The 21,574-nt window shown below is 42.6% G+C and overlaps 1 protein-coding gene and 1 long non-coding RNA gene across 4 annotated transcripts; both read left to right on the top strand.

The window, feature by feature from the left end:
* The first annotated feature begins 2,963 nt into the window (after positions 1-2,963).
* On the top strand, positions 2,964-4,311 carry LOC139189750 (uncharacterized). 3 transcript variants are annotated; one of them, XR_011573619.1, is made up of 6 exons: positions 2,964-3,024; positions 3,160-3,257; positions 3,342-3,439; positions 3,523-3,620; positions 3,704-3,801; positions 3,977-4,311. It is a non-coding gene; the product is annotated as an uncharacterized lncRNA (long non-coding RNA). The 3 variants fall into 3 exon arrangements; XR_011573620.1 differs by lacking the exons at positions 2,964-3,024; positions 3,342-3,439 and having other exon boundaries at positions 3,117-3,257; XR_011573618.1 differs by lacking the exons at positions 2,964-3,024; positions 3,160-3,257; positions 3,342-3,439 and having other exon boundaries at positions 3,448-3,620.
* Positions 4,312-16,470: 12,159 nt separating this feature from the next.
* LOC139189898 (uncharacterized) lies at positions 16,471-17,526 on the top strand. Its single transcript, XM_070809164.1, has one exon. It carries the CDS (start codon positions 16,471-16,473, stop codon positions 17,524-17,526), a length of 1,056 nt encoding a protein of 351 aa, XP_070665265.1.
* Positions 17,527-21,574: the final 4,048 nt, after the last annotated feature.

Raw genomic sequence — 21,574 nt, 5'->3', positions numbered from 1 at the left:
CAAGATCCAATCCCTTGAGTAATCACGAAACTTCTAAGTACCGAAGTGTGGTCTGATCTTCATCTGCCCTTCTCTGGAAGTACCTTTCCTCCATCCGGGAATGGTGTACTTAGCTGATGTTGACGCACAAGGTAATGTATCAATTTCACTTAAAGCTTAGTTGTAGTTTCGGGCTTAGTCAAGTGTGATACAAACCCTATAGTAGGAGTCCCCCAAGTCGCCGAGCTAGGAGATCTGCCGAAAGAGGTGACAAACAAGGTAAGCAGTCAAACTTCCAAGTAAGCAACCCAGGATCAGAGGTTTGACTTCGGCTTCCGGTTGATTGTTCTCCTTCTCCTTGTCTCTCATTCAACTGCCAGGATAAGGAGAAGCAAATGGATAAGAGATGATATGAGATACTTTTGCTTTTGAAGAAGTAACTTTCCACAAGCTTATTCTTGAACTGTGCTGGAGGGTTTTCTGGTGCCCTTCAGAGTATAAGGCCGACTCAAAAATTTGAGGGTCAAAACAAGTCCATCAAATCTAGAGTACGTTCGACCTTGATGATATGGGATACTTTTGCTGTTGACGGAATAATGAATGTGGTATGGAAAGGTGTCGTGCTGTAGTGATCTGTTTCAGCTCACCGTTGAACCTTCTGCTTCAATCTTTTGCATGGCAGAAGTGGTGTGCAACCTTTGCATTTTAATGGTCCTTCAGAACATTCCTTCATAGTGACTCATCCACGCTTGGCAGCTTCAGTGTAAAGAGCCAATATCTGATCAACTGTCATGAGGTATTTGCCAGTGGAATTCGTGACCTTGACAGCAGTTGAGGATGAGTACTCGAGAGCAATGCTAAGTAAGCAACCAGGCAAAGGCTCCAGGCAGTCAGTTCCAAATTGGAGGTTTGATTTCAGGTTCCGACTGACTGCTCTCTTTCTCCTTGTCCTGCAGGTGTGGACAAGGACAAAGACAAAGATAGGGAGAAAGCATGATATGGGATACTCTTGCTTTCGACCCTGATGATATGAGATACTCTTGTTCTTGGTGTGGCTTATTTGCTGAGGTATTATCGGGGGAAATAAAGCTGAGTATTTCGAGAGGTTATGTTGAGGGTGCCTTTTCGAATGCGAGAAAGGGTTGAGCATTTTTGCAGGTTTGCCTGTCCGTTGAGGAGGGAGGTCAATGTATATAGGGATTTTCCAGTTGTCAAGCAGTGGTGCTGTTCCTTTACCCTTATGGGTAATAGTAGGGTAGCTGGAACTTCGAAATTCTCGTGCCTAAACTTTGTCAGAGATCTTTGATAAAGTTATATGTGGTACCCGAGGAGTTGATGGTGCATATGGAGAGCGGTGATTGAACAGTAAGATTCACGTGCTTTCTACTTCACCAGAAATCTTCGACAGATTGCCCGTAATTTCCGCAAAGCTGAGTGTGCATGTGACAGGTGCTGACGAGGCTGAAAAAGCAGGTGCTTCTTCGATTTCTGAGATCGGCCCTCGTGGTCTCTGAGCAGCCCAGCTTTTGAGAAAGCAAACGCCTCTTCGATTTCTGAAGCTCCGTCGAGTGCAGATTTTTATAGAGGCTGGCATTAAGTTCCACAGCACACTTGAATCTCTACCAGTAGAAGCTCATTTCTTGCACTTCTAAGATCTTGATTTGTCTGACCTCTTCCCTCTTCAACACATTTGAAAATGTCTGGACCCTCCGACCGTCGTTTTGACTTGAACCTTGGAGAAGAGACAGCCACGCCTTCTCCAGACAACATATGGCGTCCATCCTTCATATCCCCTACTGGTCCTCTTACCGTTGGGGATTCTGTGATGAAGAATGATATGACCGCTGCAGTGGTGGCCAGGAACCTTCTCACTCCCAAAGATAACAGACTACTTTCCAAACGGTCTGATGAGTTGGCTGTTAAGGACTCTCTGGCTCTTAGTGTTCAGTGTGCAGGTTCTGTGTCTAATATGGCCCAACGCCTATTTGCTAGAACCCGCCAAGTTGAATCATTGGCTGCTGAAGTGATGAGTCTCAAACAGGAGATTAGAGGGCTCAAGCATGAGAATAAGTAGTTGCACCGGCTCGCCCATGACTATGCTACAAACATGAAGAGGAAGCTTGACCAGATGAAGGAATCTGATGGTAAGGTTTTACTTGATCATCAGCGGTTTGTGGGTTTGTTCCAAAGGCATTTATTGCCTTCGTCCTCTGGGGCTGTACCTGGTAATGAAGCTTCAAATGATGAACCTCCAATGCCTCCTCCTTCTGGGGTTTTGTCAAGTACTGAGGTTCCGGATAACCACCCTCCGGTGCTTTCTCTTTCTGGGGCTCTACCGACTGCTGAGACTTCCCCTAAGCAACCTTTGTGAAGGCTCCCTTTTGTTTGTTTATTTTGACTCATGTATATGTACATATTTGTGGCTTATCGAAAATATTAATAAATAAGCTTTGCTTCATTTCAACATATTGTGTTAAATACACCAAAGCCTTCTTCATAAAGTTCTTTGAATTTTTGCTTTTGTTGAAACCTGTATTGTTGAAGCTTTGTGAGTGAAGCATGTAGTTTGAGGTAGTGTTCCCTTAATTTCCCGAGTGAGGAAAACTTCTCGGTTGGAGACTTGAAAAATCCAAGTCACTGAGTGGTTGTGAGACTGCCGAGTATCAAGGTGCAGTAGCATATGGTGGGAGTCCCCCAAGTCTTCAGGCGAAGAGAGTTGCCGAATGAGGTGTCTAGCTAGTAGTCAATGTCATGAGTAGGAAAACTTCACTTGTTTCTTTTCGAAGTGGTAACCCAGGGCTCTTTCTTCATATATTGTTTTTTGTTATGAAGATGTGTTAGGCCCAAAGAAGTGGAGGCCTAGGCCCAAAGAAGTGGAGGCCTAAGCCCTTTTTTTTTTTTTTTTTTTTTTTTTTTTTTTTTTTTTTTTTTTTTTTTTTTTTTTACTCCCTCCCTTTTTCTTTGGAATGTTTATACAGATATCTATAATGTGGCCTTTGTCATGATTTTGGAGGATGGGTGTATTCGAATCCAATGAGGGGTAGGGTATGACTCATTATCATGTGCCATGATTTTGTCTTCCTTTAGCTCTTTTTTTTTTTTACTTTGCTTTACCATTTTTGCTTTCCTTTAGTCTTCCTTTAGCTTTTCTTCAATATAACACCATTTTCTGTGGCTCAGATCGTAAAACCATCTTCATGAAAGTTGTTCCTTAGCTCGTGAACTACAACATATCCGAATTGGAGATCCATCGGAGCAGTACAACTCCAGAAATTCAGGTATGATGAGTGATTGTTCGTCATTTGTATATCAACGCGTCAGACTTGTTGTGAGCTTCAAAAACTCCATTTTCTCTTGCTCAGATCAACATACTTTCTTCATCGAAGTTGTTCCTTAACTTGTGAACTACAACATATCCAAATTTGAGGTCCCTTGGAGCAGTATAACTCCAGAAATCCAGGTATGATGAGTGACTGTTTATCATTTGTCTGTCAACCCGTCAGATTTGTTGTGAGCTTTGAAACTCTATTTTCTCTTGCTCAGATCAGCATGCTTTCTTCATTGAAGTTGTTCCTCAGCTTGTGAACTACAACATATCCAAATTTGAGATCCCTCGGAGCAGTATAACTCCAGAAATCCAGGTATGATGAATGACTGGTTATTATTTTTCTGTCAACCCGTCAGATTTGTTGTGAGCTTTGAAACTCTATTTTCTCTTGCTCAGATCAGCATGCTTTCTTCATTGAAGTTGTTCCTCAGCTTGTGAACTACAACATATCCAAATTTGAGATCCCTCGGAGCAGTATAACTCCAGAAATCCAGGTATGATGAATGACTGGTTATTATTTTTCTGTCAACCCGTCAGATTTGTTGTGAGCTTTGAAACTCTATTTTCTCTTGTTCAGATCGGTATGCTTTCTTCATTGAAGTTGTTCCTCATCGTCTCTTTCATAACATATCAAAAATTCAGAATGAATTAATGGTTAAATATTTCCAGATCTTCGAAACATCACAGCAGCTTCGAAATCTGCAAGAATCCGACTGTCATGTTTGGAGCTTCAACACTTTAATTTCCGTCGCTCAAACAGAAATGGTTCCTTCTTGAAAGTTGTTCATATGCTCAAGAACTATAAGGTGTCCAAAATTCAGCTCCATTGGAGAAGAGCAGAGGTTGCAGAAATTTGATAGATGAAAGGAGGCGGAAGAGGGAGAGAGAGAAAAAGTCTCTTGGGTTGGATTTCTATTTTGGGGCAGATTCCAATTTTTGTAGCACCTTCATTATTGATGAATTGCTTGTACTTTTGTCCATTATGAAACTTGGGACTTTGGCTTGTTGTTGGATCTATTATAATATGTTTGGGAACATATATAAGTGAATAAATAAGAAGGAAAATTTTGGGCCCTTGTGGGTGTAAAACAAAAAATGTTTATGTTTACCCAAGTGTTTTTGTACAAGTTCAAGGGCATCTTGGGTTTTGTGAACAAAATTTGTTTATTTGGAGCAAGGTTTTGTGTTGAAGCTTTGTAGGTGAAGCTTTGGTGTTGAAGCTTTCTAGGTGAAGCTTTGATGGTGAAGCTTTGTAGATGAAGCTTTGTAGATGAAGCTTTCTAGGTGAAACTTTGATGGTGAAGCTTTGATGGTGAAAGTATGTAGAGGGAGCTTTCTAGGTGAAGCTTTTTTAGGTGAAGCTGTGTAGGTGAAGCTTTTTTAAGTGAAGCTTTTCGGGTGAAGTTTTTTTTTGGGTGAAGCTTTGTGGGTGAAGCTTTTTAGGTGAAGCTTTGTGGGTGAAGCTTTTTTAGGTGAAGCTGTTTGGGTGAAGCTTTTTGGAGGTGAAGTTTTTTTTTTTTTTTTTTTTTTTTTTTTGGGTGAAGCTTTTTTAGGTGAAGCTTTTTGGGTGAAACTTTTTGGATGAAGCTTTTTGGGTGAAGTTTTGGAGGTGAAGCTTTTCGGGTGAAGCTTTTTGGATGAAGCTGTTTTTTTTTTTTTTTTTTTTTTTTTTTGGGCGCTTGACACGGTCTTCATTTGCTTGTTTTGTAGTGATTGTGGAAGACGGATTGCTTTCTGATTGAGAAGGGTTCCGGCATCGCTTTGCACCATCTTCATGTGGGTAATATAGGAACTTCCTTATGTTTTGATCATGCATGTAGTGATAGAATTTGTTTCTTCTTATTGTAGATGTCAGAGCCTGGAAGTTCTAGTGATGAGGGCTCTTCTAGCTTTAGCTCTAAGTCTGAGTCTGCAATGTCGGAGTCTTCAGGGTCTTTGTTAGTGTCCGGTACTAGAGAAACATTGGATGATCTTCCCAACCGTCAAACTTTAGCTATTGCTAGTTCTTCCTCCATGGCGTTGGGTGAGGGGGTTGTTTTTGATGCCATACCCATAGTTCGCTCTGAGTTCACAGCAGACCATCTAAAGAATAACTTGTTAAATAATGAGAAGCAGGTTGAGGCGCTAAGGCAGTCATGTAATATCCCTCGTAGTGTAGGGATACGTTTGGTACATGATGAAGAATGGCCTTCTGAGCCTCCCCAGGGTCATGTTATGTTCTACACCCAGATATTACTGACTTTAGGGGTGAGACTACCTTTACATCCGTGGTTGCAAAAGATGTTATCTTTGATCGGATATGCACCTGGGCAACTCAATCCTGGTTTCTGGGATACTTTGATTGGATTTTATATCATTTGGATGGAGTGTGGGTTGTGTGAGCCTTCCTTCCATCAGTGGCGTTACTGTTACAAGATGCGCCCAGCAAAATCATGCACTGGTTATGCCGAGTGTGCATGTCGGAGTGAGAGATAGCGTATTGTGTATGGTAAGAAAAAGGCATACTACACATGGAAAAACCGTTGGTGCTTTCTGTATAATGATTGGGAGTATGATAAGGGTGTCACGCCTGAGCGACGTGTGCTTACTCACTTCCAGACTGTAGGTTGTAACGTATCAACCGTTCGTACTATTTGCTATTTGTTGTGGTCTTTTCTTGCTTCTAACACTTTGCTTCATGTAGTGACGCGGGGCACCATCCAACTGTTTGGGCAGGAGCTATCTGACATAGAGAAGGTGTTGAGGGTGCCCAAAGAGGATAGACACTTAAGCAAGCTACGACCCTTATTTCGTCGGTACGGTTTCCAACCCTTAGTTTCCGAGAGCCAGGGACGATCGAGTAAGTTGTATCCTTCATGTAAACTTAGCTCAATTCCTTACTTTATTTGGAAAGTTGTATTTCTTATTTTGATTTTCCTTATGCAGTGGAGAAGGTAAGCAAGAAAACAGGGACTAGCACCAATAAAAGGAAAGCACCAGTGTTAGTTCCTTCGGAAGACATCCTATTGCATAAGAAAATTCATAAGTTCCGAGGGGAACCATCCGTTAGACCTAAGTCCCAAGATGGGGTCCTTAAGGGGCCTGCCTTTAGGAAGACTGGAGTCGAGGCCGTTGAAAATGCTGCTGCCGTAGTTGCAGGAGAAGGGAGCCGACTGTTGCCTCCTCCTCTTACTGTGGAGCACACTGTCCAGGAAAGTGATCCTGGTTCCCGCCATGAGGGGAAAGGCAAGGAAAGAGCTGGCAGTGTCCCGTGGAAGGACTTGAGGGTTGCCACGCGGCCAAAGGATTTTGGGGATATCAACAATTGCTTGGCAGGGCGTCGATTCGCCTTCGATGAGCTCGGAGAGCCCTTAGCTAAGGATGAATCGGATTGCGACCGGATGTTGAAGCTGTCTTCATATGTGAGTGTTACTTTGTCATTTCCTTACTTTTTCCTCTTTATTATCATTATTTAGGTAGTGATGATCGTCTTGCCATGCAGGTCATGGCCGAGTATCACGACAGACTGCAAGAGGTTGAGCGGTACAAGGCAAAACTGAAGGAGAATAAGCAGCTTGTGGACGAGGCCCGAAGGAATAAGGGACTTTTGACTCAGGCTCTCCAACTGAAGGACGAAACCATGGAGAGCTTGAAAAGGCGAAATGGTGAGAACCTAAGGCTTAAGAAATTGTTTGAGGCAACTAAAAAACAGTTAGAGGTGGCTACCTTGGAGGTGTCCAAGGTTAGGGGAGAATTGGATGGTGCCTTAGTTGAGATTTCTGAACTGGAGAAGAGCATTCCAACTGAAAGGGAGGCTGCTGTGCAAGAATACTTAAGTTCTTCGACCTTTCACCTTGCTATTAAACCCTACTGTGCTCAAGAAGCTCGCTTTGAAAAAAGGAAATGGATGACCGTCCTTGATCGTTATGATGATGGGAGCATTCTTCGAAAATACCACGAAGATATAGATGAGCATCATCGAAAGGGCGAGACATTTGTCCTTGATGTTGATCCTAGCAGCGAAGATGAGTCTGATAATGAAGGTAGTGCTGATGCACAGACTCAGCATGGTGAAGAGGATCTTGGGGATGCAGAGGATGATGGTAGGACGCGGAGTGATACTGCCAGGGGTTCGGCTTCAGATGAGAATGAATAGCAGTGTCTTTACTATCTGCATGTATTCTGGATGTAGTAGTCTGATGTGTGTATAACATGTGCCCATGTTATAAGCTTGAGAGTTTTGGATTTTAGGTGTTTATGAGTGTTTGCACTATTATTAATGCATGTTTGGCTATGTATGAATAGATCTATTGTTTGGATATAAGCCCTTGTTTGGTTGTTCCTTTCTTTGTATAGTCTTGTCGACACATACTTAGATTTTGTTTCGTGTTGGATATATCTGCTTTGAGGTTTCAACACTTGAGTGTTCCATTGCTAGGAATGTAAAAGAGTGAGGGCTGAGTTGGCTAAATTACCTCTTTATTGAATTCATTGCCAAATGGCCTTCATTACATAGGATGCCGAACGGCTATAGCTCAACACTTGTACATCGTGAGTCTATTTGTAGTAGTACTTCAAGTGATCAGCGTTCCATGGATGGCCAAGGGTCTTGCCATCGGAGCTTCTAAGTGTGTAAGAGCCAGGGCGACTGATGCCAATGACTTCATACGGTCCATCCCAGTTTGGACTAAGTGTGCCTTCACTCGGGACTCTGTCGCAGAGTAATCTTTTCTTTAAGACCCAGTCTCCTATTTTGAAAGAACGAGGCTTGACCCTAGAGTCATAATAGTTGGAGATGCGCTGCTTGTAGGCGACATTCCTCAAGTGAGCTTGGTTTCTGTGTTCCTCGACTAAATCCAAGTTGAGGGTGAGTTGTTTGTCATTTTCACTTTGAATGTAGTTCTGGACTCGGAATGTTGCTTGCTCGAGCTCAACAGGGACAACCGCCTCTGTGCCAAAGGCAAGTGAGAATGGAGTTTCTCCTGTTGAAGTCCGATATGAAGTGCGATATGACCAAAGAACTTGGGGTACAAATTCTGGCCAACAGCCTTTAGCTTTGTCCAAGCTGGTTTTCAAAGTGCGCTTGATTATTTTGTTGATGGCCTCAACTTGTCCATTAGACTGGGGATGAGCTGGAGAGGCAAAGCATAAGTTGATGTTGAATTTAGAGCAGAACAACCTGAACTTCTTGTTGTCAAACTGTCGCCCATTGTCAGTGACTATCGCATTGGGAATGCCGAATCTACAAAGGATGTTCTTCCACACGAAGTCTTCTATCTTTGCCTCAGTAATGGTTGCCAAGGGTTCTACTTCGGCCCACTTTGTGAAGTAGTCCACTGCAACGACTGCGTAACAGACTTTGCCCTTCCCTGCCGGCATTGGGCCGATCAAATCAAGTCCCCACTGGGCGAAGGGCCAAGGGCTGATCATAGGAGTAAGAGGCTCTGGAGGGGAATGAAGAATAGTCGCATATCGTTGACATTTGTCACATGAGCGGGATACTTTGATGGCATCCTGGTGGAGTGTTGGCCAGTAATATCCTTGGCGAAAAGTCTTGTGTGCTAGGGACCGAGATCCAGCATGATCTCCACAGTCTCCCTCATGTATTTCCCGAAGGACGATTTCCGCCTCGGCAGGCGTAAGACACCTTAAGTATGGCAGGCTAAAACCTCGCTTATAGAGTTGATCATTGATGATCAGGTAGCGGGTAGACTTGTATCGAATTTGCTTAGCCTGGACTTTATCATTTGGGAGGGTGCCATGAGCAAGGAAATTATAGATCGGGGTGATCCAACTATCCCCCTGTTGTAAGTTGCATACTTCTGCGGCCATGGTGCTTGGTGTTGCCAACAGTTCGACATGAATTTTTCTTCCAATCTTGTCTTCCACAGCTGAGGCGAGGCGAGCCAGGGCGTCTGCATGACTGTTTGCCGCTCGAGGAACTTGGGTGATCTGGTAGTGGAAGTGTTTGAGCAAAAGTTGTGTTTGCGCAAGATATGCTGCCATGGAGTTGTCCTTAGCATCAAAGTTGTTGGTAACCTGGTTGACCACTAATTGGGAGTCACTGAAAATATCAATTTGTTTAACCCCGAGGTGTTTGGCCAAACGTAATCCTGCTAGAAGGGCTTCGTACTCGGCCTCATTGTTTGATGCCTTGAATTTGAAACGAAGAGCATACTCCATTGCTACTTTGTCGGGCGTAGTCAAGACTAGTCCCGCTCCACAGCCCTGTTGGTTGGATGAGCCATCAACATACAGACTCCATGCTGGGGTTGTTGGTTCTATCTTCTGAGATTCCGATGGTAATGAAGCTACTGCTTCAGGTGTAGAAGCAATGTCAACAGGATATGTGAAGTCGGCGATGAAATCTGCTACTGCTTGGCCTTTTTCGGCTGGTTTTGGTTGGTAGGAGATGTCAAACTCACCCAATGCTATCGCCCATTTGATCATTCGTCCAGACGTGTCAGGACTCTGGAGTATCTGTCGAAGAGGGTGATTGGTAAGCACGATGATGGCGTGTGCTTGGAAATAAGGGCGAAGTTTCCGAGCAGACATGACCAATGCTAGAGCTAATTTCTCAATGTTGGAGTATCGTGTCTCCGCATCTTGTAGGGCCTTGCTAGCGTAGTAGACGGGCCATTCGACACCACTGTCCATTCGAATAAGAACAGAACTGACTGCTGAGGCCGAAACCGATAGATAGATGATGAGAGTGTCACCAACTTCTGGTTTGGAGAGCAGAGGGGCTTTACTCATGTACTCTTTGAGGTTCCTGAATGCCTTGGCACATTCCTCCGTCCATGTAATGTACTTCTTATTTCCCTTGAGTGCTTTGAAGAAAGGAGCACATCTGTCTGTGGCCTTAGAGATGAATCTGGTTAAGGCTGCCACCTTGCCAGTAAGGCTTTGGATGTCTTTTGAAGTTATTGGCTCTTTCATGTCGAGGATTGCTTTGATCTTTTCAGGGTTAGCTTCAATGCCTCGTTGGCTAATCATGAAGCCTAAGAATTTGCCAGAGCCCACGCCGAAGGCACATTTGTTGGGATTCAACCTCATTCGATACCTCTTTAGAATGGTGAAAGTTTCAGATAGGTTGGTGATGTGTTGGTCAGCATGTTTGCTTTTGACTAGCATATCATCAACGTAAACTTCCATGTTCTTCCCAATTTGTTCGGCGAACATTGAATTGACCAGTCTCTGATAAGTTGCTCCTGCATTCTTTAGGCCGAAAGGCATGACTTTATAGCAATATAGTCCCCTGTCAGTAGTAAAGGCCGTGTGTTCTTGGTCTGAGGGGTTCATGAGGATTTGGTTGTATCCTGAATAAGCGTCCATAAAGCTCAAGAGCTCACACCCTGTCGTAGAGTCTATAAGCCTGTCAATAAGAGGAAGAGGGAAACTATCTTTCGGACACCCTTTGTTTAGGTCGGTGTAGTCAACACACATCCTCCACAAGACCTTTTGAAGCGAAAGACTTTCTTTGGTCGGATTTTTCCTAACAAGGACCACATTTGCTACCCATGTCGGGTAATTGACTTCGCGGACAAAGCCTATGCCTTTGAGTTTTTCAACTTCTGCTTTCATTGCCTCGTATCGTTCAGCGTCATAAGATCTTCGCTTCTGTCTCACCGGCTTGATCTTGGGGTCAATACTCAAACGATGACAGATGACATCGGGAGAGATGCCTGGCATGTCCTCGTATGACCAGGCGAAGACTTCAGTGTTCTCTTTCAAAAAAGATATCAATGCTAACCGAAGGGGTGGTGACAATGTGGTGCCAATCTTCACCATGCGATCTGGATAATCTCTTGAGATAGGTACCTTCTCCAACTCTTCAGCAGGTTGGGCTTGCTGGGTGAAAGAGTCATCTCGAGGATCATCGGGTTGATTGTTGCTATCAGGAAGATCCAAGTTCGCTCCATCTAGGCTGGTCTTTGTGACTTGGTCATGTACAGACAGGGTTTCCTTGGGTCCGGGCAAGTGTTGTTGCTTAACTGAAGTGTTGTAACATGATCGTGCAGTAAGCTGATCTCCTCTGATGTAGCCGTTGCCATGGGGGGTTGGAAATTTCATCAACAGCATATGCGTGGATACCATAGCCTTGAGATCATTGATGCCTGTGCGCCCAAAGATGACATTGTATGCCGTTGGGCAGTCAACCACTAGGAAGTTAGTGGTAATGGTAGCCGTGTAAGGGCCTGTACCAATAGTAAAGGGTAAATGTATGCTCCCTAAGGGTTGCACGATATCACCGGAGAAGCTTATCAGAGGAGAAATTGAGCGATCGAGCAAGTGTTCAGCTACACTGAGTGCCCTGAAAGCTTCGGCAAACATGATATTGACCGAAGCCCCTGTGTCTACGAGGATTCGTCGAACATCAAAGTTGGCTATGTGAGCCTCCACGATCAATGGGTCGTTATGAGGGTAGATGATGCCTCTTTCTTCCTCAGGGTAGAAACATATCGGATCCCAGTTAGGCTTTTGATACTTCCCTCCCCTGATGTCTTCCACGTGAAACACTTGGTGACCAGGCCTCAGAATTCGTTCACTGTTTTTCATGGCCCTATTGGAAGATTCAGATATGGGTGTGCCGCCGCTTATGGAATATATGACATTCACCTGGCGTTGGTTACGGTTATCCCTTTGAGGGTGAAGGAGGAATTGATCAATTTTTCCTTCTCGTGCCAAAGCTTCAATACGATCACGGAGGATGATACATTTCTCGCTATCATGGCCGTTATGCTCATGGTAGCAACAAAACATGCCCGCGTTATTCGGGGGCGTGTAATCTGGGTGCCTCGGCTTTGGCTTTGGTATCAGGTGAGCTATGCTGGGGTAAATGGCCGCGCATGTGGCATTCAAGGGCGTGTATGTCTCATACCTTGGGGTAGGGGGTATCTTGACGCGGGTTTGACCCACTGCATTGACTGCCTGGGGGCGAGCGTTATTGTGGCGATACCCTTGGTTATCGGGATAGTGTCCCTTACTCTTTTTACTGGAAGGAGAGTGGTGAGGATGGAAATCCTTCCTCTTGCCTTGAAATTGATATGTCTGTTGATTCGGTGAAGCATTATGCACGGCATGGGGAGGTGCCACTGCTGTTTGGAAAGTCGAGGTCTTCTCATTTAGGTGAGTCTGGATTCCACCTCCTACTTGTTGATAAAGGATGGTTGTAGGGGGTTTCTCCTGATATGTCTTTGCCTCGGCGGAGGCATGGTTATAAGCCTGCACCATCACCTCAGAGTAAGTCTTCCAAGTATTGGCATTGATCATGTATTTAAAGAAACAATCACGTAGGCCTGCCGTGAAGGCTTTGAGGGCAGTCTTGTCGTCTGCCTCGGCACACCGGGAGTATTCATGGCTGAAGCGGCCAGCATACATACGTAATGACTCGTCTGGCTTCTGGCGGATAGTGTACAGGTCATCTGCAGAGTGCAAGCGATCGGTTTGGAAAATGTGTTGGGAAACAAATAGTTTCCTCAATTCCTCAAATGAGTCTACCGTCTCAGGTGTAAGACGACAATACCAATTTAGAGCTCCGCCAGAGAGGGTGGAGGGGAAGAGAAGACATCGCTCTTCGTCGGTGTGCATCCGGTATGCCATGGTGGACTCAAAGAGGTTAAGGTGCTCAATCGGGTCCTCTTTCCCAGTATAAAGTTGCAAGCCAAGCTTCTGCTTTGTCTTTGCTTGAAGGGGGGTGTTGAGGATCCTCCTTGTAAGAAGGCCAGGCCTGGGTTGGTTCCAGTCAGGTATTTCAGCCTGACGTTCAGCCTTCAACTTGTTTACTTCCTCAAGAAGTTGTAGGACAAGGGGGTCCTGAGCGGAGTTATGTGCCACTGGAGCTTTCTTTCGTAAATCTCCATCTCCTCTTGGAATTAGGAAGGTTTGATCAAGGGCATGTGATTTTTCCCTGGACTCGCTGTACTGGCTTCCAGGGTATGTCTGTCGGAACACCTCTGAGTCCCCTGTACCCTCATGTTTCTCTAGGACTTGTTGCCCCTTCCCCAAGTTGGTGGCCGGCTCGGGCCGTGGCAGGGGACCGAGTCTCTCAGAAATCCTTGGGTCATTGATCTTTGAGCTTATATGGATGGAATTCTCTCGACGTTGCTTCAGGAAATCCCGACAATCGCGAAAGACGGCTTTCGATCCTTCTGCCCCTTCAGCAAAGAGGTGTCTCCCTCCGCTTCTCATGGTTCGGGTCGAAGCAACTGGGTTAAGAGAAGCCTCATGTTGATTATCAAATCGAGGGGTAATTTGTTCCCTATCAGGGATATCCATGTCGAATGCATGTGACCCTCCATGTTGGAGGGCACCCAGTTGATGGTTGACTTCCACGGGGGCAACAAGCTCGCGTGTCTGAGCTTGCCTAGCTTCGTGAAGTGTCTCGAAGAGCTTCTCATATTGCTCCTGGAGGACCTCATTCCTCATTGCTATCTTGTTGTTCTGAGCTTCCAACTCATCGACTTTAGCTTGAAGAAGAACTCGTTTTCCTTCCTTCTTTCGTTGTTTCGCACTATGTGCAAGGGGGGTGTCATTCTGTGTGCTGTGGCTTCCTTCGCTTCCCATGCTGGAGAGGGATGCCAGATCAAAAGAAAGTGTACGAATGATAGAAACCAGCTTGACACAGCTGAAGAGAGTAGGAATAAGTGTCGTTTCCCACAGACGGCGCCAAATGTTGATGCACAAAATCAGCGAAGACTTTGGTACAACAGAAAGTGTCAGGTTTTGTGACCTTCGCTTGGTTGCTTCCATCACTAGTGAGGATAAGTACGTAAATGAATAGAGACAGAGAAGCAAACACAGGATGTACGTGGTTCACCCAGATTGGCTACGTCCACGGAGTAGAGGAGTTCTTATTAGTAGTGAAGGGCTTACACAAGTACAAAGGATCAAGCTCTCAATTTAGTGAGTTCTTGTGAATGATTTAACACAAAATGGCATTAGGCAATATTGTGGGGGAATGACCCCTATTTATAGAAAAACTTGTAGCTTTGTCACATTGACATGTGTCATGTTATGATTGGTTCTTGATGTCGACACGTGCTGCGCTCTGATTGGCTTCTAATCTTGACACGTGTCGAGTAGTGATTGGCCTCCTGGTCGGAGGGGAACTCTTCTGGGTCCTTGACAGTATAGCGTTGGCCGGTGCTCGGTAGTTTCGGGATTGGTCAAGTATGGTACAAACAGGATTCATAAGAGATTCGCCAGATCCTAGTCCCTTTCATGTTGGATTTTTTGTAGACCTAACTTGAAACATACTCCATATTGTTTAATAATGAGCTAAAATTATGATACGTCAATGTTCAACCAGTTCTGAAGTAGTTTTTTTGTTAACAAAATATTGAGGTAATACTTTAATTGGGGTTTGTTTCAAGGGAATTTTTTTTTTATAGGTGAAATCGAAGTTCATTAAGTTGCTCAAATGGGTTTTGATTTTGAAGCAAGGAATGCGATCAAGCTGAACTTATTCCAACCAACAAAATGAGTTTCGTTTCAACCCTTTGATTCTTTTCATTTTAGTAGTACTTCTGTTTTTAATGCTAGAAAGAATAATATTTGGCTACTCAATAATGAGTATGAGTTCATACTCAAAATTCTTTGTGTTCAAATCACAGAGTTTTGTGTTTATGATGAGAACCGTTCATATTATGAATCGTTCTGTAACAATCATATCTGCAAAAACTAAGGTCATTTAACCAATCTATTGTAGCAAATATATAGACTGTTCATAATACTTTTAGTTATTCCGTTCATCTTTTTTTTATATGGTTAGTGACTAAATAACTTTAATTTTAATTAATTTTTTCGCTTAAGTAGAGTGATTTTTTGCATAAACAATCTTTGTATGGTTTTCTTCAAGTTTTCCGTTTCATGAATGTTCATATCACAAATAGACAATACTCTTGATTCTCTTTGAACAATAACATTTTATTCTTCTTTACAATGATATTCGTATCGTATGACCTAACAACTCCTTTTTGTTGTAAATAATGGGTATGTTTGCCCACATGTGTATAGTAATGTGTATAGTGAAGTATCACATGTGTATACTATATACTCATAAGCTAAATAGTAATGTTTTGTAATTTTCTATAGAAGTAGCTCTATAAATAGAGCACTTCAATTGTGCAAAGATTAGTGAATGAGAAGAAGAAAGAAAAGAGAAATATATCTAATAGCAATAATATACATTACTTCCTCTGCAACAGCTTGTGTCGGTATATTACTCTGCAACTGCTTCGTTCCTTCACCGAGTAAAGGTTATCTCTCTATAAATTTTGCCTATTTATAACACGTTATCAGCACGACTCTCTAATCATTTCTCATTTCCTTTCACCGAAAGAAAAAAAAAATGTTTCCTCTAAGGTTTTTACTGTTCTTCTTCTTCCTCTCTCTCAATTGCTGGGTATACCCTCGCGAAGAACTGTTTGCACCATGTTTACTTCTAGTTCTCCAACTAACAGTCACTTATATCTTTGATTTCTTGTTTGGTGTAGATATTGACTACTAACCCACTGATTATTTATGCAATCCAAGATTGTGCGGTTCTATCGCCTATCTTGGACTGCAGATCTAATTTTACTGCAAATTTTAAGTGGAGCGGTATAATCGCCCGCTCTATCCTGCATATTTAAATTTTCCCGTTATTTAATTTTATCGCAATTTTAGGTGGTGTGAAATAATCACCCACCCTGCTTTACATATTTAATTTTATCGCAATTTTAGGTGGTGCGGTATAATCGTCCACCCTGCTTTGCATATTTAAATTTTATCGCAATTTTAGGTGGTGCGGTATAATCGTCCACCCTGCTTTGCATATTTAAATTTTATCGCAATTTTAGGTGGTGCGGTATAATCGTCCACCCTGCTTTGCATATTTAAATTTTATCGCAATTTTAGGTGGTGCGGTATAATCGTCCACTTTGCTCTACATATTTAAATTTTCCTGCTGTTTAAAGTAGTGCGGAATAATCACCCATCCTATACTTATTTCGATGAGAATGGTGCGGTACAATTTCCCTTCTCATTAATTGTGTAAATCTCGAGCCTGAAGTTTCGAGTACTTATCATTTTGGCCTGAAGATCAAAAATTTGTAAGAACCAGAAGTTCTAACAATATATTTCTCCAGTACACATATTATTGCAAGTTCTTACACACCTCATTTTTCTTTCAGAAAAAGAAAATGGCAAACTTGGCAAAGCTTGATTTTGCTGCCCTGGACATTACTAGAAAGAATTACCTTACATGGGTATTGGATACCAAGATCCATCTGGAAGCAGCAAATCTTGGAGATACCATCAAGGAAGAAAGCAGCTCATCCTCTCAAGATCGGGCAAAGGCCATGATTTTTATTCGTCGTCATCTTGATGAGGCACTAAAGAGCGAGTACTTAACGGTTGAAGATCCGTTAGCCCTTTGGAATGCCTTGAGAAGCAGATACAATCACCAGACAACGGTGATTCTTCCAAAAGCTCGCTATGACTGGACACACCTGAGGATCCAGGATTTCAAATCAGTGGCTGAGTACAATTCGGCGTTGTTCAGAATTACCTCTCAGATGAAACTCTGTGGGGATACTATCACTGAGGAGATGTTATTGGAAAAGACTTTCAGCACATTCCACGCCTCTAACATGGTACTGCAACAACAGTATAGAGCGCGAGGCTTCACTGAATACAACCAGCTGATATCTGTGCTCCTGGTAGCTGAACAGAACAATGAGCTTCTCATGAAAAACCATAATTCCCGACCTACTGGATCAGCACCGTTCCCAGAAGTGAATGTTGCTTCCCTTGAAAGGAATACCATATCCTCTCGTGGCAATAATTACAAACGAGGACGTGGCCACAAGCAAGGTCGGTGGAAAGGGAAAAGCAAGAACCATGGTGTCCAGTTTCACAACCAGGTTCCAAGGAATAATCCAGGCCCGAGCTTTAAAAATACCAATCGCCAGAAAGGAAAAGCTCATGTGAACACTCCTAGAAGTCATGAAGGAGGTTGCCATAGGTGTGGTGGCAACGGACATTGGGCGCGTACTTGTCGCACCCCAAAGCATCTGGTGGAACTATATCAAGCCTCCTTCAAGGAAAAGGGTGTCGAGATCAATTTCCTTGACCAGGCTAAACCAATGGAAACCCCTGATCCAGTGACCAATTTATTAGGACAGTTAAACACAACCCACCTGGATGCTACAGACTTTATTAATGAAAGAGGGAATGAAGTTTATGGGTCCGATTGAATTGTTTATGTTTAATGTACTCATGTTATTTGTACCTATGGTTTAATGCTCGCATTTTCAATTCAATAAAAGTAGTATTCCAGTATGAATAAACTGCTTTTTCTTTACTCAGAGATCATGGATAAAAATTATGGTTATTCTCAAAACAAGATCAATGGCGGAGACTTTTGTCTTGCAGATAGCGCAACCACGCATTCAATACTTCGAGACCGAAAGTATTTCTCAAATTTGGTACTTGCAAAAGTAAAGGTAACAACAATATCAGGACCATCAGATGTAATTGAAGGCTCAGGAAAAACCCAGATTATGTTACCAAATGGAACAATATTGTCTATAAAGAATGCATTATATGCTACTCAGTCCATTCGAAATTTGTTGAGTTTTAAAGACATACGTTTAAATGGATACCACCTTGAAACGAAAAGTGTAGAAAATGTGGAATATTTATGCATTACCTCCAATGATACCCAGAAGCGTATATTGGAGAAGTTGCATGGTTTATCGAGTGGATTGTATTGTACATACATAAAGACAGTTGAGGCATATACTGTCATGAACCAGAAGTTCATTGATTCAAAGGTTTATATGCTTTGGCATGACCGTCTAGGTCATCCAGGATCTACCATGATGCGTAGAATCATTACCAACTCTAATGGACATCCATTACTGAGCAAACACATTAATGTCTCGAATGATAATCCTTGCAAGGCTTGTTCCCAAGGGAAGTTGGTAATTAGACCATCACAACTAAAGGTTGATGATGAATCCCCATCATTTTTGCAAAGAATTCAAGGGGATATTTGTGGACCTATTCAACCAACTTGTGGACCATTTCGATATTTTATGGTTTTGGTTGATGCATCTACCCGATGGTCACATGTTTGCCTATTGTCTACTCGAAATGTAGCTTTTGCGAGACTTCTTGCTCAGATAATTAAGTTGCGAGCACAGTTCCCAGATCATCCCATTAAGTCCATTCGACTTGATAACGCTGGTGAATTTACGTCTCAAACATTTGATGATTACTGTATGGCACTGGGCATTAATGTTGAACACCCTGTTCCTCATGTCCATACTCAAAATGGTTTAGCAGAGGCATTTATCAAGCGACTTCAATTAATAGCCCGCACTCTGCTCATGAAAACAAAATTGCCAGTTTCTACATGGGGACATGCCATATTACATGCTGCATCATTGGTTAGATTGAGACCCATAGCCAACCATCAATACTCATCAATACAACTCGTGTTTGGACATCAGCCAAATATTTCACATTTACGAGTTTTTGGTTGTGCTGTTTATGTGCCTATTGCACCACCACAACGAACTAAAATGGGACCTCAGCGCAGATTGGGAATTTATGTGGGTTTTGATTCACCATCTATCATTAGATATTTGGAACCTTTGACTGGTGATGTGTTTACAGCTCGTTTTGCTGATTGTCATTTTGATGAGATAGTTTTCCCGTCGTTAGGGGGAGAAAAGACCGTTCCAGAAGAACGACAAGAGCTAACATGGGTTGTTCCCACCTTATCTCATTTTGATCCAAGAAGCACTCAATGTGAAAATGAAGTGAAAATGATCGTTCATCTTCAAGGTATTGCTAATCAAATGCCAGATGCATTTAATGATGCTTCGAAAGTGACACAGTCATATATACCGGCTGCAAACGCACCTGCAAGAATTGATGTCCCTGTTGGACAAAATAAAGTGGCAGCGAATGATTCATCCAGTGCACGCCTGAAGCGTGGTAGACCCCCAGGTTCAAAAGATTCAGCCCCTCGAAAGAGAAAGATGAGGGCCCAATTGAACCCAAATGATATCATTCAAGAAAAGGAATTGAATGATAAATCCACAATTCGTGACTCTGTACTTCCAGAAAAAGAAAATGTCCTTGATGAAACACATGTCCCTGAAGAGACAGAAGTACATGAAAGCAAAGAAATATCCATAAATTATGCATGTACTAATGAATTGTGGGATCGAAATGAAATAATCATCGATGACATGTTTGCATTTGCAATAGCCACTGAAATTATATTAAGTGATGATATTGAGCCCCGCTCTGTTGATGAATGCAAACAGAGACAAGATTGGCCTAAGTGGAAAGATGCAATCCAGGCAGAATTAAATTCCTTGGAAAGGCGAAGTGTTTTTGGACCAGTAGTCCAAACCCCAACTGATGTAAACCCCGTAGGTTACAAATGGGTGTTCACAAGGAAACGCAACGAGAAAAACGAGATTGCAAGATATAAAGCACGACTTGTTGCACAAGGTTTTTCACAAAGACCTGGAGTTGATTATGAAGAGACATACTCTCCTGTAATGGACACAATTACGTTCCGTTATTTAATAAGTTTGGTGATTTCAGAAAAACTTGACATGCGACTTATGGATGTCATCACCGCGTATCTATATGGAGAATTAGATACTGACATATATATGAAAGTCCCAGAAGGACTTAAGTTGCCTGAAGCAACTAACAAACCACGGGGTATGTTCTCAATCAAATTAAGGCGATCACTATATGGGCTAAAACAATCTGGGCGAATGTGGTATAATCGTCTCAGTGAGTATTTGATTAAAGAAGGATATGCCAACAATGTCATCTGCCCTTGTGTGTTCATTAAGAAATCAAATACTGGATTTGCTATAGTGGCAGTATATGTCGATGATATGAACCTAGTTGGAACCCCTGAAGAGCTCAACAAAACTGCTGAATATCTGAAAAGCGAATTTGAAATGAAAGACCTTGGGAAAACCAAATATTGTCTAGGCCTGCATATCGAGCATTGTGTTAGTGGAATTTTGGTCCATCAATCAGCTTACATTGAAAAAATACTGAAGCGATTTGGCATGGACAAGGCTTATCCACTTAGCACCCCAATGGTCGTTCGTTCTTTGGACATTAAGAAAGATCCATTTCGTCCAAAAGAAGATGATGAATTGGTCCTTGGTCCAGAAGTACCATATTTGAGCGCAATAGGTGCTTTATTGTATTTAGCACAATGTACTAGACCAGATATAGCTTTTTCAGTTAACTTGTTAGCCAGGTATAGCTCTGCTCCAACAATTCGTCATTGGAAGGGAGTCAAAGATGTTCTACGATACCTTCGTGGGACAACAGATATGGGTCTCTTCTACTCAGACAAGCCCACAAATGAACAAATCCTTGTTGGATACGCAGATGCTGGTTTTCTCTCCGATCCGCATAAAGCCCGCTCACAAAATGGATATGTGTTCACTAATGGAGATACTGCAATTTCATGGCGATCAACAAAGCAAACGCTAGTTGCAACATCTTCCAATCATTCGGAAATAATTGCTTTACATGAAGCAAGTCGTGAATGTTCTTGGTTAAGATTAATGATCCATCACATCCGGAATTCATGTGGTCTACCTTCAAAGACAGACACTCCAACTGTCATCCATGAAGATAATGCAGCCTGTGTCGCCCAGATGAAGGAAGGATTTATCAAAGGTGATAAGACTAAACACATATCTCCAAGATTTTTCAGCGCACATGAGCTTCAGAAGGCTAAAGTTATTGAAGTCAGACAAATCCGTTCTAATGAAAATTTAGCAGACTTGTTCACCAAATCTCTACCAAAGTGCACATTTCAGAAGTTGGTACAGGGAATCGGATTACGTCGGCTTACAGATTTGAAGAATGCGGAATCAGGGGGAGATACAATTCAGGGGGAGCATCCATGATACATGCATGTTGTACTCTTTTTCCTTCGCTTAGGATTTTTCCCACTGGGTTTTTCCTATCAAGGTTTTAACGAGGCAACCTAAGCATGCTCAACACCATCCGGGTAAAGTTGTACTTTTTTTCCTTCGCTATGGTTTTTTCCCACAGGGTTTTTCCAAGCAAGGTTTTAATGAGGCAACTGATGTTGATATGTGGGCATCCAAGGGGGAGTGTTGTAAATAATGGGTATGTTTGCCCACATGTGTATAGTAATGTGTATAGTGAAGTATCACATGTGTATACTATATACTCATAAGCTAAATAGTAATGTTTTGTAATTTTCTATAGAAGTAG

Source organism: Malus domestica, chromosome 12 (genome assembly GCF_042453785.1).
Source record: "Malus domestica chromosome 12, GDT2T_hap1".
Lineage (NCBI taxonomy): Eukaryota > Viridiplantae > Streptophyta > Magnoliopsida > Rosales > Rosaceae > Malus > Malus domestica.
Note: the sequence above shows the minus strand (reverse complement) of the source record. Positions and strands in the feature narration are given on the sequence as shown.

What these genes read in the sequence shown, in the direction of transcription:
- LOC139189898 (XM_070809164.1), top strand. Translation starts at nt 16,471, where the DNA reads ATGGCAAACTTGGCAAAGCTTGATTTTGCTGCCCTGGACATTACTAGA.